The 15678-nt window shown below is 35.2% G+C and overlaps 2 protein-coding genes across 5 annotated transcripts; one reads left to right on the top strand and one right to left on the bottom strand.

The window, feature by feature from the left end:
• Positions 1-1494: 1494 nt before the first annotated feature.
• Positions 1495-4580, bottom strand: LOC108345538 (receptor-like protein kinase FERONIA). Its single transcript, XM_017584127.2, has one exon. It carries the CDS (start codon positions 4399-4401, stop codon positions 1726-1728), a length of 2676 nt encoding a protein of 891 aa, XP_017439616.2. The 5' UTR covers positions 4402-4580; the 3' UTR covers positions 1495-1725.
• A 4068-nt stretch (positions 4581-8648) lies between these two features.
• On the top strand, positions 8649-15678 carry LOC108345537 (uncharacterized). 4 transcript variants are annotated; one of them, XM_017584125.2, is made up of 9 exons: positions 8649-8888; positions 9085-9154; positions 9330-9437; positions 9658-10103; positions 10510-10695; positions 12015-12122; positions 12441-12644; positions 12733-14564; positions 15073-15678. In XM_017584125.2, the coding sequence occupies exons 3-9, from the start codon at positions 9362-9364 to the stop codon at positions 15620-15622; spliced, it is 3402 nt and encodes a 1133-aa protein (XP_017439614.2). In that variant the 5' UTR covers positions 8649-8888; positions 9085-9154; positions 9330-9361; the 3' UTR covers positions 15623-15678. The 4 variants fall into 4 exon arrangements, with proteins under 4 accessions (XP_017439614.2, XP_017439611.2, XP_017439613.2 ...); XM_017584122.2 differs by having other exon boundaries at positions 9077-9154; XM_017584124.2 differs by having other exon boundaries at positions 8649-8892.

The raw sequence follows: 15678 nt of genomic DNA, 5'->3' as shown, positions 1-15678 counted from the left end.
CTTTATTATTTTTACCGTACCAACTATTCTTACTTATTACTAAAAGTGACATGAATATATAAGTATAAATTTTATATATATATATATATATATATATATATATATATATAAAGAGGTTCTTTATTCATAGTCATCCAGCATAAAAATACTCGACCAATACATTTTATTTTGTAAAGTTTTGTTAACACGAATACCAAATTTCGTAAAAACAACTATATTGACAAAATATTGTTCTAAAAGTGTTTTTTGAATGCTAATGAATTAGATTTTTCTCTTGCGTCATCTCTCGTTTATTTTTTCTTGTTCTTTTTCTTAGTTTCTTTTCTTTCCAAATCTTGTTTTGTTTCTTGTTTTCTTTCTTCCATGGTAGAAGAAGTAAGTCAAACACATGCTGTAGATAATTGCATGTATATTCATCCCAACGAAAACTCTACAACCTGTCTTGTTTCACCCGTTCTTGATAACAACATGGAAACAGTTCGAGAAAATGCTTGTGAGATGCAGGAAAAGGAATGGCTGCGGGATTTGATGTGTTGCACAATTTCAGTGACTCTGGAGACTTCATACTTTCATAGCATCAATATCGAACACTTCTGAAGCTGCTACAAAAATCTAAAGTGATAACAACATTGATTCAATAAATACTCAAATTAATTTTGTCGGCTCTATCAACAACTATGTAAATGGTAAGCATGGAGGTAAAATTTTCTCCATTAATGGTTTTGACGAAAATAAAGGTGGTTGGATTTTTGAATCTGGTGCAACAGGTCATCTTGCTGCTTGGATAATTTTTGTTTTGTAATCTTATTACGCCTATCACTGTTAAGCTCCCTAATGGAAAATGTGTTAAAGCTACCCACAAAAGAGTTGTTAAAATTAACAGAAAACTATTTCTTCAAGATGTTTTATACATACCTGATTTTGATTACAACTTGATTTCTATATCTCAATTGGTTTCCAGTCATAACATTGAACTTGTCTTTTATACAGAGTCTCAAAAAGAGTGATAAAACAAGTATTTCTATACAAAGAGTGTTTATTTTCTGCTAAGTGTTCAAAAGTTAACGAATTCTAATAAGTGGATATATTGAGAAAGAGGTGAGTAAGGTTATGAGTTAAACAAGGTAACAAAAAGAATCAAAGAAATTATTTCTAAAGAGATGGAGAGGTAGAAGTTGCATACTAGTTATACCACTACAAAAGTGGAGGTCAGGTCACAAATAATGTAGGAAGTTATGCAGAATAGACTACTTTCTGGACGTGTATCTTTGCACATAGAACAAGTGGACTGGTGATATGACTAAGGAACAAGCTTCTTGAACCTGTTGAGTCTTTTAAATTTTACTGCTTGCTTTGTCCCATGCTTCCTGGTTACAATATAATCATACAAACACTATTTTATGCAGACACAGAATTACCATTATGTTTGATTCGCGTTTCATAACTACAAACTCGTAAGGTATACGTGCAGGTGAAATTAAGATACTTAGCGGATAACAAAAATGTTGAAATTGACATAAATCATCGGAGAGAAAAATTGTTACAACAATTAAACACGTAATCTTGAAATCTGTTTACTTTGCAACCTGTCTTCATTCACAAGAGAGATAGAAAGCAACTTGATTCCTGTACAGAGACATGAAACATCAGAAATATGAAACTAAACACATAAATTTTGAGCTTTAGCAGTAGTAGTAGGTGTTCTCATCTACTTGATTGATTCCCTCAACGTGGCTTTGGGTCAACAATTTCAGAGAAAACAGTCCCAGACACTAATCTATCACTCTCTTTATAGCTGCTACTAAGCTCTTCGCTGCTGGTACTCACACTCACCACACTTCCACTACTCTTGTTAAAATCCGAAACCTGACCCACACTCGTTCCACTGCTAAACAAATCTTCCATACCTTCCTCTCTTCTTTCATTAACCCCCTCACCGCCAATCACGTTATCATTATCCCGCTGTTCCGCACTCTCTTGTAACTGCAACGCAAACTCCAGCATCCAAACGACGTCGTTCATCGACGGCCTCTGCGTTCCATCGTCCAACAAACAACTCACCCCAATCTCGCAGAACTTCCTCAAGCACTCTGGTGCGATCCTCCCCTTCAATGCGGGGTCAACAATCTGCGCAATGGTCCCATTTTGGTAACAGTGTCTCGCCCAATCAGCCAGTGACACCTGTTTCTTCTCCGCGGTGCGGATCAGAGGCGGACGAGCACACAGTAACTCAAACAACACCACGCCGAAAGAGTACACGTCAGACTTTTCCGTCAATTGCTGTCGTTTATAATACTCTGGGTCTAAATACCCTATGCTGCCCTTCACCACGGTGCTCACATGGGCCTTTGACATGCCTGTGGGCCCAATTCGGGAAAGCCCGAAATCCGAGACCTTGGCCACCCACTTATCATCCAACAAGATGTTTGTGGTCTTCACGTCGCGGTGGATGATCGTGTGCTTCGCGCCAGTGTGCAGATAGTGCAGCCCACGCGCGGCGCCAATGCAGATCTTCAGGCGCTCCTTCCAAGGGATAGCGGGGTTGTCCGTGTTGTAGAGATGGTCGCGTAGGGTGCCACGTGCCATGAAGTCGTAGATGAGGATCATCTCGTTCATCTCGTTGCAGTATCCGATTAGGGACACGAGATGAAGATGGCGGAGCTGCGAGAGCATCTCGATCTCGTTCATGAACTCGTGCGCGCCCTGCTGTGAACCCGGTTTGAGTCGCTTGATGGCCACTGGGGTGGAACCGCCGTCGATGTAGCCCTTATACACATGGCCAAATCCCCCGGCGCCGACGATGAAAACGTCGTCGAAGTTGTTGGTGGCGGCTTTGATCTCCGTCAGGGAGAAGTGGCGGCAGAGATCGGACGGTAGAGAGGAGTTCGTAGTGGTTGACTTGGTCGTTGTAAAGGAAAGTGGACCCCATTTGGAAGTCGCAGAAGACTTTGACTTGTTGTAATCTTTTGGCTTTGTGGTTCTCTTGCGTCTGAAAAACACGACAAGGAAAACGATTAGCGAGATCAAAACGATGCCTGACACCACCCCTGCTATGGCGCCAATAATCGTCGTTGCGCTTCCACTGCTGGTCTTTCCGTTTTGATCGGGAATGTTGTTCTGCGGAGTCTGAACGGGGTCCGGGTTGGGTCCAGCTAGGTTGTTTGAGCCAGCTTCACTGATTTTGAAGATCTCTAGACCGTTCAGGAAGGTATCTGGGTATCTCGAATCAACATTGCTTTCGCGAGGGTGCATTTGAAGCGAAAGATTAAACTTTTTCTGAGTACCATTTTTGGGAATTAAAACGCCGTAGTTTCTATGCACAGCTAGACCTTTTTGTTTCTGACTCCAAACCATTACATCTGCACGCTCATCAGCCACCTGACTCGCTATGTAAATGGAGAATCGCCTGTCACCGATGGCATGAATATTGGGATCAAGCTCGCAAAAGTGGAGCCTGAGAACGTAAGTGAAGCCATAATCAACGGGGAACTCCCAAGTGAGGTTGCTCATTCTGTTCAGAGTGGCGTTTGTGCCCATGCTACGCGCTGTTCTGAACAGTTCCTTTGGTGCCAAGTAATCGGGATTGACGATTATGTTCATTTTCCCATCCGTGTTAGCTGGTATATCATCATTCTTTGGATTGAGTTTGATAAAGTATGGTTCTTCGGCAGCCCAATCCCTGAACAAACCGCTGTCGTTATATGGCGAGATTTCTTGTCCTCCGGCTTTGATTCTATACTCAGTCTGAAGAGCAGAGCTGGTTCCAACGCTGTACAGCGTGCTACTTTCGATGAACGTGAAGCCTGTGTCATTTGCTGGTGTGTAATATAAATCGGTTGGCATGGAAAGTACCTCGATTCCATTGATGAAAGCGTAAGAGTTTGGATGCGAGGGAGTGAAGGTGAGGATAAGCCTCTCACCGTCGTTGACGTTGACCACGTATTCCTTGAAGATAGTGTCCGTGGCTTGAGCGTCGGCGTTAAGAGAGGCGTTGAAATCGTTAAGGAGAGTAAATCGGTTGGATTGAACGGAGAAGGATGCGTGGGTGCGGGGAAATGAAGGGTAGTCTGTAGGGTAGAAGAAGAGGCGAAGGAATTTGGTACCTGGGGAGACAGGGAAGGAGTAATTGAATTGGGAACGGGACAATCGTGCAGTGGAGAAGGGGACTTGATTGGTTGAAGGAGATTGTGTTGAGGCCTTGTCTGAAACGGTGGAGTCTTGGGAAGATAAGTACTTTGTGTCGATGTCGCCGGTCCAGGTTCTTTGACCGTCGGAGGACTTCCCGGTGGTGCCGCAATTGATGGTGAAAACTTCCTCTGAGGTGTAGGCTTGGAGGCGTGTGGAGAAGTGTAGTAGGAGGAGGAAGAAGAGTTTTAAGAAGGTGAAAGTGAAGATGGTCATGGTTTGCAGTGAGAAGAGAAAAAAAGAACAAAGTCACTGAAACTATGAAGACTTAGTACTTATTATCTTGATTGATGTCTCGGGGTAGTTACTAGGAAGCACGGGAGATAGTGTTGCTAGTGGAAGACGATTGCGACGACTACTGGTGAAATATGATTCTTGCTTTGGTTGCAGTTATCTCTTTTTGACCAATTCAACTTTGATACACAAAGTTCCACGGTTTTGTTATAAAATTGAAAATCTTATACAACCTTACTTGAAAGAAAGGGAAAACAAAACAAAGATTAGGGTACGATAATCTCAGCTTTGTCTTCTCTATACAATTAGCAAGCTTTTGTTCACATGCTTAAAGAATAATCCCTTTCTTTCTAGAATTTCTTTTGGATTTTTGCTAATCAGTTTCATTAGAAAATTAAAATATCATTGACAATTATCAAAAGGAAAATTTAAAAAATCATGAAAGACGCGTTTCTAGGCATCTTAAAAAAATTCCTTTAACAGGGCAATTAAAGATAAATTCCAACTTCAAAGATGTATTAGTCAAATTATCTCATTTTTCTATTTTTATAATTTTCTATTCATATAAAATATTGTTTAAAAGAACGGTAAAATGTTACGTTCCTTTCATGCAGATGTTTTTTTACATCATTCATCATGCATGTAGATGTGATTCATAATCATTCTAAACAATAGCGCAATTTGTCCGTGTTAATTAATTATGTCCTGTTATTTCTGTCAAAAAGATTAATACTGAGATATTATTTTTAGATTAGAAATAATAATGTGTGGTAACATATATGACATCATTGTTTTGTCTTCTGATATATTACTTATCTTGCGATGCCTAAGTGAAGGGTGGATATCATTTGGACAGTGTTGTACTCTAGTGATAGTGGCACCAATAAAACATTACAATAATTGAATGTTCTATTCAAATATGGACTTTTTCACTTGTTGTTCTTCACAAGACTCCATGGTGGAATCCATTTTCTTCGTCATGTCACTTCAAGATTTCTAAAATCATAGTTTTTCACAAAAATTTTATTCCAGATATGAATTTTTCTAAGCACAACAAGCATGTCAAAGAAGTAACCAAGATTAAATAACCTATTAAAAGGGACACTAATTGCTGAATTTGACCATTGAAATACATGACAAGTACTTATACAATATATATATATATATATATATATATATATATATATATATATATATATATATATATATATATTAAAATGGATAGATTTGAAATAAGTTATATAATAAAAGGAAGTTAGGTTCTAAAACACTTTTTTTTTGTTATTTATTTTATTTGATTACTTATTCAGTTTCTTGTTGTCAACACCCGGGTAAAAGTAAATCAATAAAAATAAAAATAATAAGAGAATAATAATTAATGATGAATAAAAAGGGATAAAATAATAACTTTAATACCAAACACAATATTTTTGAAATGTTAGTTTAATATGGTAATAATTTGAATTAATATTATGCTAATAATTATAAAAAATAATTAAAATAGTATATTAATATAGTTTGTTGCGTCAGTTGCTTTTAAAGAGGAAAATATGATTTTTCTAACAATAAAGTGTGTATAAATACGCACTCTGTCATAGGGGAAGAAGAAAAGATGGAGGGAAACACTATGAAATAATGGAGATAGAGAAAGGTATGAGAGAGTATAGAGAAAAGTAAATTATCACGCTAGAGGAACTCTGCCAACAGAAACTACAAGGAAGATTTATGGAGTATTGAAAGTTGAGAATTGCAATTTGAAGGTTTTTTTCTAAAGGTTTTATTTTTTTATACACAAATGATGTTCTTTTAAAAATCATGATTTTTGAAGTATAAGTACGCGTGAACCTATGGTCGGTTTCTTTCCTCTTTCCCACCGTTCTTAAAAATAAAAAAATACAAAATCTTTAAAATAAAAAAAAATATCAATCTTGTTAAACCAAATCTTTTTTTCGTGTTCACTTTTCAAGAATCTAAATCAATCTATAATAATTTTTTTTACACAAACTCACAAACCTTTTTCTAGATAAAGAACTACATGATCCCTGATTGTCCATTATAAATGGATGTACGTAAGACCAAGGTCAATTCTTGTTGGGTTCATAAAAAAAAATTTGTTTGTTTCTTAATAGCTTTTTTTATTTATTTTATTTATTGTTTTAAGGAAATTTAAACATTTTTAAAAAAACCATGTTAGCTTTATACATTTAATTAAAGGTACTGCGGGCAGGCGCGATGGGGTGCTAATACCTTCCTTACGCGTAACCGATTCCCGAACCATAAAATCTACTTTTCGCAGACCATGTCTTATTTTTTTGGTTTTTTCATAGCTTTTCCATAATAAATTATGGTGGCGACTCCACAAATCTTTTTCTCAAACCCGTTTTGTTTTTCGGATCCCTGTCCCGTCGCGATCCCGGTTGCGACACTTGTAAAATGCAATGTATGGGGACTAAAAGAAATGCTTTTTAAATGTAATTAAGAACTAAAAAGATGAAATTGTTCAACTATAGCAACCAACGTTTAACCTTTTTATGAAGTAATTTAACATTGTTATTTTTCTAAAAGGAGTTGTTTATAAATCACGACTTCAATTACAAAATTAAAAGTCGTCGTCATCTTTGATATAATTTTTTTTTATATTAAACAAAGTAATATTTTAAAATTCAGGCTTTTTACGAAATTATGCTTTAAGATACTATTTACATATTTCATAATTTATTTTAAATTATTTACGTTTTTAAACTAAAAAATACTGGGTTAAATGTTTCTTTCATTTCTAAATTATTTTTAAAAATTATATTTCGTATCTAAATTAAGTTATATATCTATTTAATTTTTGTAATTTATGAAAATAATGAAATATATTCTTATAGCAAACAGAAATATTTTCGGAATGAGAATCAGAATTTTATACAGTGGACTAATTTAACTTTCACACATAATTTATGATGAGGTTTCACTTTTATAAAGTTAAAAAATGAAATAAATATATAATTCAATTTTAAAAAAATTACTTTCACAAATAATTTAAGAACGAAAAATATATTTAATTTTAGTAAAATTACATCATCTCAAAAATTGATTAAAAAAATATTTTTCCTTTTTATGAGTAAATTTTATCAAGTAAAGATCGAGTTTTAAATAATACTAAACTCAATTGACTTAAATAGGAACAAAATTGCTTTTTTATTCACAAAAAAAAAAATTAAAACTTTAAACGTCTATTTCGATTGAAAAATGGCTCGAATAAGTTAAAAATCCATAGCCTGTGGTACTAAACAACCATTTTTGCTAATTTGTTTATTTCTTCAAATCTGACTTTTTGTTAGCTTATAAAGTTTAATTGTATTTATATCTATACTGCGTCTTCAAAGTTGAATTTAATTATTTTCTAAATTTATATAATATATATATATATATATATATATATATATATATTATTACCTTCGGAGTTTTTATCAGTACATCATCCATACATGGTACAAGAATCATATGTTAAGTAAGTGACAAATGCTATGAGATAAAAAAAGAGATACAGAAGAGGTTAATATACCTTACGTTGTTATATATCTTCTGTATTGTACTGTCCGGTTCTTCCGATAGATAAATCGAGTGAGTAGTTAATTTAATGTCGTCTATCCAAATCAACGTCGGAACTAACGTTGCCCGAGATTACGACAGTCCTCTAATGTCGTCCATCTAAATTGACCATCTGGATTGTCCAAGTCGACCATTCTGAAACAAGAAAGACAAGTCAGCAAAGGTTAATCTCTTTATCCGAGCATATTCATACCTAATCATTTTCCATTGTGTGACCTCTCGTGACTATGTCGCCAGATCAGCCCTTGGTCAAAACCATCCCTGCATTGTTGTGGCGTGTTGCAGAAGGGTAAGCATTGTTGTGGCGGGAAAGACTAAAAACTTATGTATTTACCCATCCATTACTATAATATAATAATAATAATAATATTACTAAGGCCAAAAATAAACTCAATTAACAAATTGAGTATAATAGCAGCTATAATTAACAAATTGAGTATAATAGCAGCTATATAATGTGGTAATGATCTTTTTGATATATCTTTGATATATTTAGTATTGATTATATGATAAAAACTTATTTATCTGTTATTATATATGTTATCCATAGACCTATAAAATCCATATATACATGACAACACTCGAAATATATTTATCTAACAATCTTCTTTACTTATATATTATTCGTATATATATAATTGAATGTATTTAATCATTTTCTCTCTCTTTGTTCCCCTCCTTTCCTTTTTCTCTCCGATACACAGCGCACATGCCATAGCCACCGTCCTGCGCAATGGAGTTCAGTAACCTCGCGAAACAACCACCTGATGGAGTTCCGCCACGAGCAGTAGTTATAACAACTGTTCGACGCAGCCGTTCAGGTAGCTGACAGTCCCTGCCTACCAGATTTCGCCCAAAAATCAACAATAGTAGGTCTCTTCCTCAATTTTTTTCATTGAAAAAAGAGCAGTCAAATTTTTTATTGGAACTATATCTTAGACTATTGTGATTTTATCATGTGGTTGCTTTACTCTTCTTCATTCTGAGTTCACTCCTTAGACATTTATTCACTATATATGAATTCCAAAACCCAATTGCATGTGTTGTTTCATGAAAGTTTAACAGGATAGGTTATAGAAGGATTATCATCTGTTGCTGCCTCTTCATACTATTTCCTTCCAGCTTAAATTATCAGGTATGGATTGAATGTGACATCATTTAGGAGGGGGATAATAGCTTTATGGGAAAATTTTAGGATCAATTTGCAAATTATTTTAATGTTTTAGATTTTCAAAATTGTTAATGGGAAATTTTCAATTAAAACTTCTTGAAACAACGATTATTCTGAGTTTGCAATTTGTCTTCTGTAGTTAGAACCGTTGCCTGGAGAAGAGAATTAGCCATGGAACCAACTTGTGGTGCTCGTGCCATGGAATGGAGCATTCAACTTGAAATGGGCCTCCGTTCTGCAAAACCTGGTTATTTAATTATTTTCTTTCATACTTTTTTTTTTCCATCATTATATTCTCTTTTATTCCTTTGAAATTTGGGCTATACTAACAATGGTGACTATTCAAATAATGCGTCATTCTCTGTGTATTATCGCTCCATACAAAGCCTTAAAGTTAAAATTGTTATAGTATTTTGTGTTCATTTGTTTGCTTTGTTTTTATGATTTTTGAAATTCATCACTGTCAGGTGCTCCTGTCAAAGCCATATTGGAAATGGAGCCTCGCCTTTGGCAATGGAGTAGAGAACCTGAATCTGGCGTTGCTCCCTATGCTATGTTTGGTCTTGTTCCAGGCGAAGATAGAATATTTGCCAATGCTATCCTCTTGCGCCTTGCTGATGCCTTTAGGGGAGGTGACATAGAGACCAGACTTTCGGTTGTTAGGGTTTTCTTGTCTGAACGGAAACATCGCAATAAGGAGAAGAAAAATCAATGCAAAGGGTTGCTGTCACAGGCCAGAGTAGCTAATCACTTAGAGTTGTTAACGAGAGTAAAATCTGTTTTTGATAGTGGGGATTTGGAGTCGAAGGCACTGGCTTTGGTTTTGTTAGGTTGTTGGGCTGATTTTCTGAAAGACAATGCTCAGATTCGATACTTGATATTTTCTAGCCTTGTTTCTGCTCATGACTGTGAGGTAAAATAACTGCCTTAGTGTTACTTTTTTTTAGATGTCTGATTCCATTCATATTAACACCTCTTGGTTGGATATGCTTACTTTGATTTTCTACCTGTTTACCTAAATCATGTTTTCCAATGTCTCAAATTTTTCTGTTAAATAATATTGCAAGTGAGGAACTGCAATCTTAATTTGATTTACATGACTCTACATGGATTGATTGATACATGACAGTGAATGCTTGATTGGATATCATTTTTCCTCTTCATTTAATAAAGTGTGGAGGGTGAATGCCTTGGAATTTTCTCCAAATTTTCTTTAATTCTGAATTATAACTTGTTTACCTGACCTTATTTGAAGACACTTTTATTGTAATTAATTTTCTGTATCAATACATCTGAAATGTTGTGTTGAGATTTCACAGGTTAGAGCATCTTTGTATGCCACTGGGTGCCTTTGTGAGGTATCAGATGATTTTGCATCTGTTTCAGTGGAGATGTTATTTAATATAATGAGTTCATCTTCAGTGTCTTTGCAAGTAAAGTTGGCTGCTGCCCGTGTTTTGGCAAAATGCAAATCCTCTTATTCAGTTTCACATAAAGCGTACAAGGTATTTGAAAATTTTATATGCTATGACATCTATAATATTGTGTGATGTGACTTCCTGCTGGCTTCTGTTAATGTGTATTTCTAATAACCGAAATTTTTTGGTTTCTAGATATATCTATGTTGTCTTCCTTTACTTTTTCTTCCTTTACCTTTTACTCAGGACGTAATTAACAAGATACCAAGTGGAAACAGGGTGGCTCAGAGGAATTATGAAGAAAATACCTAGATTTTTTTTTTGGTTGGAGTGAAGTTCTAATTTTTTGAAATTGGCTCATCTAGTTTATTGTAAATATTTCCTGACATTGTGCCTCAACTAGCTGTAATATACTTTCATAACACTAAGCGTACATCAAAGTGTGTGAAGATTGCTTCAGTAAAATCTTATTAGGATTCCTAAACCGTCAAACTTGACTATACTATAGGCATTTCCAGCATGTGATGGTTAGTTTCAGTAGAACGTCTAGTCTCATAGCTTCTGCAGTGATTAGTATTGACTAGATCAGTTGCCTAAGTGACGTTTCAACTGAAGCAGAAAATAGTGTTCATGTATTTTCACATGTTTAGGTGCATTTCACAGTAGTTGGTTAAAATAATTGTACACCATATACAGGAACCTGTAAGGGTAGTTAAACTAATTGAGAGTTGAGTTCAATTATAAAAACAGAAAACTATTGGAGTTGAGTGAGAGTTCATTGAAAGAGAAACTTCATGTTGTAATCTCTATGCATAGTAAATTCTCTCATGGACATAGATTGAAGTTTATTAACACTTTAACCCAACCATGTTTTTTGTGTGTGATTCTTTCTTCTTCCTTCTTTTATCTTCTGTTGTTTATTTTTGTGGCTTCTCTCTGTTATAATATTATGGTTTCTGTGGTAGACTGTTCTGCATTGAATTTGCTTGAGTTATCCACAACAAAGTGAAATGAGAGCACCTGTTACACTGATTTATAATGCATTATCCATTTCAATTTAATCAAGAGTCTAGGACTACTACTAGTGGGTTATGGAACAATGTATTCTGGTGTGTTGCTCCCGAATTGCCATAGAACAATTTAGTTAGAGAATTGAATTTTTGTTCAAACCATTACTGTGACTTTATAAGAAAATAAAAAACAGAACTAATTCTTACAGTACAGTGCTGATATATTTAATTGCCCAATGAGCTCCCCTCCCTGAACCATGGTTCAGTCTCCAAACTTAATAGCATAACAATTGTTAAGTTTAACCAACCTAAAGAAATTTGTTACTTTTTCTTTTGTCTGATTGCTATTCAAACAATCATATTTGGTTTTCTGATGTGATGATTGATCTGATGCAGACAGGTATGGAGTTGGTACTAAATTCGTCAGATGAAGATTTTATGGTTGCTATGTTGTACTCGCTCTCAAAACTGGCTTGCATTTTAATTCCTTTAACCTCTTATCAGGTGTGTATCTGTCCTACTATATGATTTTGAGCATCCTAGTTGAGCAGGATCCTTGCTTTTATGTCTGTTTGAAATATTGTGTGACCATTTGCCAAGTGTTTTGTTCCTTCAACTGCATGTGATTGTTTTAATAGTTATCCATAATATGAAGTTCACGAAACTCATTGCTAATTTGAAAAATGGATAGTAAACTATTCTTGTGATAAAATAAAGCATCACACAGCCAGCTTTAGCATACATAGATGATGGTCCCAATTCAAATATATACATTGTACGGTGTTTTCCTTGTGTAATATTTTTTAAGTCATTTGGATTCAGGTGGACTTTCTTCTTTTGTTTCTCAATCGAGAAAGAACTTCACATGTAAAAGAAACAGCATTAAGATGCTTGCATTTTTTATTCAGAAGAGGATTGTGTGAGAACTCAGATAATTCAGGTATAATTCATGGGCTGTTTTCCATAATGGAGGAACCTGAAATTTCAATGCCCATGCAATATAAAGCTCTAAGGGTCTTGCACAAGGTTTGAGCTCAGTACTTCGCAAAATGAGACTCTCGTTTGATTTCTTATGATATATGAACTTGTTTGACATGCATTAAGTCATTTGTAGGTCCTTCTTTCTATTCCGCCTTCTTCACTTCACATGGAACTTCGTGAGTTTATGAGGCTTCAAACTATTATTGAAAACACAAGTCAATATCCAGGCTTGAGGAAGAGCTGCTTGGCCATTTGTATTCTAGCAGATTTGTGTTGTAGGACAAAGGACAGAGCAGCAATTGAGAATGTTTTTGGTTGTTCTTCCCTTCCATCGCGTGTTATCTCTTTAATCAAAGATCATATCAAACTTTTGTTGATGCCATTGTTGGAAGATTCTCAAAATGATTTGAGAATTTGTCAGGAGCTCCAGGGTCTGCTAAAGATTCTTTTAACTGTTGTTGAAAGTCATCCTTCTCTTGGTTGTTTGGTACTTGATAACATAAAAGAAGTGATTGAATATTATCTTGTGACTGTTGCATCTACTGATCGTGCAGTACGATCAACTCATCTAGCTGTAAATTTTAAAGGGAAAAAGCAAAATTCCTTTATTTTTAAATTTCTTTCCAAAATATACAGATTTCTTGTGGCATGCCTTGACAACCTTTATGTAGTTGGTGCTATCGACACTGAAGTGTTAAGTAAAGTGAATATTTTGGCCGAAATTGTATGCCAGTGTAGTTTAATTGATTGCTATACATACTTATTGTACCATTTGCTATTGCACAGTCAGCCTATTTGTGATGGCTTAGTCCATGAGAATGATGAAACACATCCGGCTAGTTGTCTTATTAAATGCACAACGTTTGTAAACAAAGTCTTGACAGGAACAAATGGCTGGACTGCTTACAAGGTTGGTGCTCATGCAGCGTGTCAGGGTGAATGGTCGCTGGCTACTATTATATTCAGGACATTAATACAGAAAGTGAAGTCTGTTTCTTGCTGTAGCTGGTTAAATGCATTGTTTCATTATTCTAATTCTGAAGAAAAATTCCAACTTCCTAAGCAGCCAAAACAGGGAACCACATCAATAATAGAGTTGGTGGGGACTATTGAATTTCCTTTATCATGTGATTACAAGGATGATACATGTGCAAGACTGGCCAGGAATATTTATGATTGTAATTACTATGATCAGCTTACTCAGTCTCATATGGAATTGTGCTCCTCCTTGAAAATTTTGGAAGCCTCTGCAACAAGTTCTCAAGAATTTTGTTTCCAGAGGTGGTTTTTATCATTAAGAGCTAGAGTGTTGGAAAATTTAGTGTGTGTGGTTAAAACTTTGAGGGAAGTTTTATTGAACGTGGATCAGAATTTAAATCAGGTAGAGACCGAGAGTAATGATAAGCTTAAATTCCTGAAGTCTTATCAAGATTTTAATCAAATTTCTTTACAACTGTTCAGACTAGCAGAAGAATTTAATCTACTTAGAGCATCTTTCATTGGGATGGACAGTGAAAGTTCTGAAGTCCTTGCAGCTCATAGTCTGAGTTCTTCAGTATTAGCATTTGTAACTGCTTTTGGAGTAGCTAATATAGACCAAGATTCTCAGAGAATTTTTATTGGTGTCAAAACCTCTAGTAATTTACAGGCTTTGACAATACAAAATTTACAGAGGCTATTTTGGTGTGTGGATAATAGAACCAGAGCGAGTTTCTCTTTGCTGTTGAATTATTTTGACCTAAACGAGAATTGTTTATCTCCAGGATCCGGTTACCGAACTTGTAGCATTAGGTATAAAGACAGAGAGGTGGTCAATGTTTGTAATTATGCTGTCTCTAGTGCTGTATGCTTGCTTCAGAAAACTGCATCTGAGTTTACCAAGAATGCTTTGTCACTAGTTTCTAGTACTTTGATAAAATTGATGCACATTCATCTTGGGATTCCAAAGTACTTCTTCAAAGTAAGGTATGTGTATCATTTATTCACTGTTGTCAGTGAAAACTTTTTAATGAAAGTTTAAATGTATGTGTATTTTTTATTATAGTGTGATTTTATTGTATTGATTGTCACATGGACTATTATTTTCCCCTTTAGCATTGTCCCTTATCTTCTTTTTTATGTGAAATGAATTATATAATTATAAACTATTGTCGATAGGAATTGATTAGTCTGCTTTTGCGTTTGATTTATCAGAGTCTCAAGAAATGGTTTCCCAATTTTGTTAGTATTTTATGTTGAATTGGTTTTCTTTTATTGTTTAAGATATGCTCTCTTTGTTGTGAACCTTTACACGTTTAGTGCTCTCTGACTTTATGACGTAGCTGCCTTATACGCAAATCTAGAACTGCTGTAGTCCATAAAGTTCTTAATTTGATCAAAGCCATGACCAAGAGTTGGCAATTTGGTGTTTGTTTGTGTTTCCTAACTCTTAAAAATACGGTGTTGAAATATCTGTTTTGCATTATTTGTGCAGACCATTCATTGGAGCAGAACTTTTTCTCCACAATGAGGACTCTGTTAATGGGGTTGAAATATCCGTTACGCATGGCTCCCACATCACATTGAATATTTGTCTTCAATTAAAGAATGTGCCACTAAACCTGCTGGTTAAGTCAACTAAGTGTTACTGCATCCTTCATTGCAGTACGTCCTTCCTTGTCCCATGTGGACAAACCTTGGGGCACTCACAGTCTATATCTGAAGCTTGGAAAGATGGTGAGATATTTGAACTGAACCAGAAGTTGGTTTGCCATGTCTTGGATGGTGTGGCAGGAAAGAGAAGAGTTGGTATGCACAGTAGGGCCCATGGTAATAGTGTAGCTGTGGAGACATTCATGGATTTTAGACCTAATGAGAAAGGGCAAGGGTTTTCACATTGCTCACTTGATGTGTCTAACTTTCCTGTAGGTTCTTATAGAATCAAGTGGCATAGCTGTATGGTTGATAGTCAAGATTCATATTGGAGTCTCCTTCCTTTGAACCCAGGACCTGTATTTTTTGTTACAAAATCCAGAATTGGCTAATCTGCTAACAATTTCATAAAGCGTATCCATTAAAATAAACATTATTCATATGAAGT

The sequence above is a fragment of the Vigna angularis genome, chromosome 8 (assembly GCF_016808095.1).
Source record: "Vigna angularis cultivar LongXiaoDou No.4 chromosome 8, ASM1680809v1, whole genome shotgun sequence".
Lineage (NCBI taxonomy): Eukaryota > Viridiplantae > Streptophyta > Magnoliopsida > Fabales > Fabaceae > Vigna > Vigna angularis.
The sequence above is the reverse complement of the archived record's forward strand: the minus strand, read 5'-3'. Positions and strand labels throughout refer to the sequence as shown.

What these genes read in the sequence shown, in the direction of transcription:
- LOC108345538 (XM_017584127.2), bottom strand. Translation starts at nt 4,401, where the DNA reads ATGACCATCTTCACTTTCACCTTCTTAAAACTCTTCTTCCTCCTCCTA.
- LOC108345537 (XM_017584125.2), top strand. Translation starts at nt 9,362, where the DNA reads ATGGAACCAACTTGTGGTGCTCGTGCCATGGAATGGAGCATTCAACTT. An exon ending in TTCCTTTAACCTCTTATCAG is followed by an intron (nt 12,123 to 12,440) that starts GTGTGTATCTGT and finishes ATTTGGATTCAG; the next exon opens with GTGGACTTTCTTCTTTTGTT. An exon ending in CTCTAAGGGTCTTGCACAAG is followed by an intron (nt 12,645 to 12,732) that starts GTTTGAGCTCAG and finishes AGTCATTTGTAG; the next exon opens with GTCCTTCTTTCTATTCCGCC.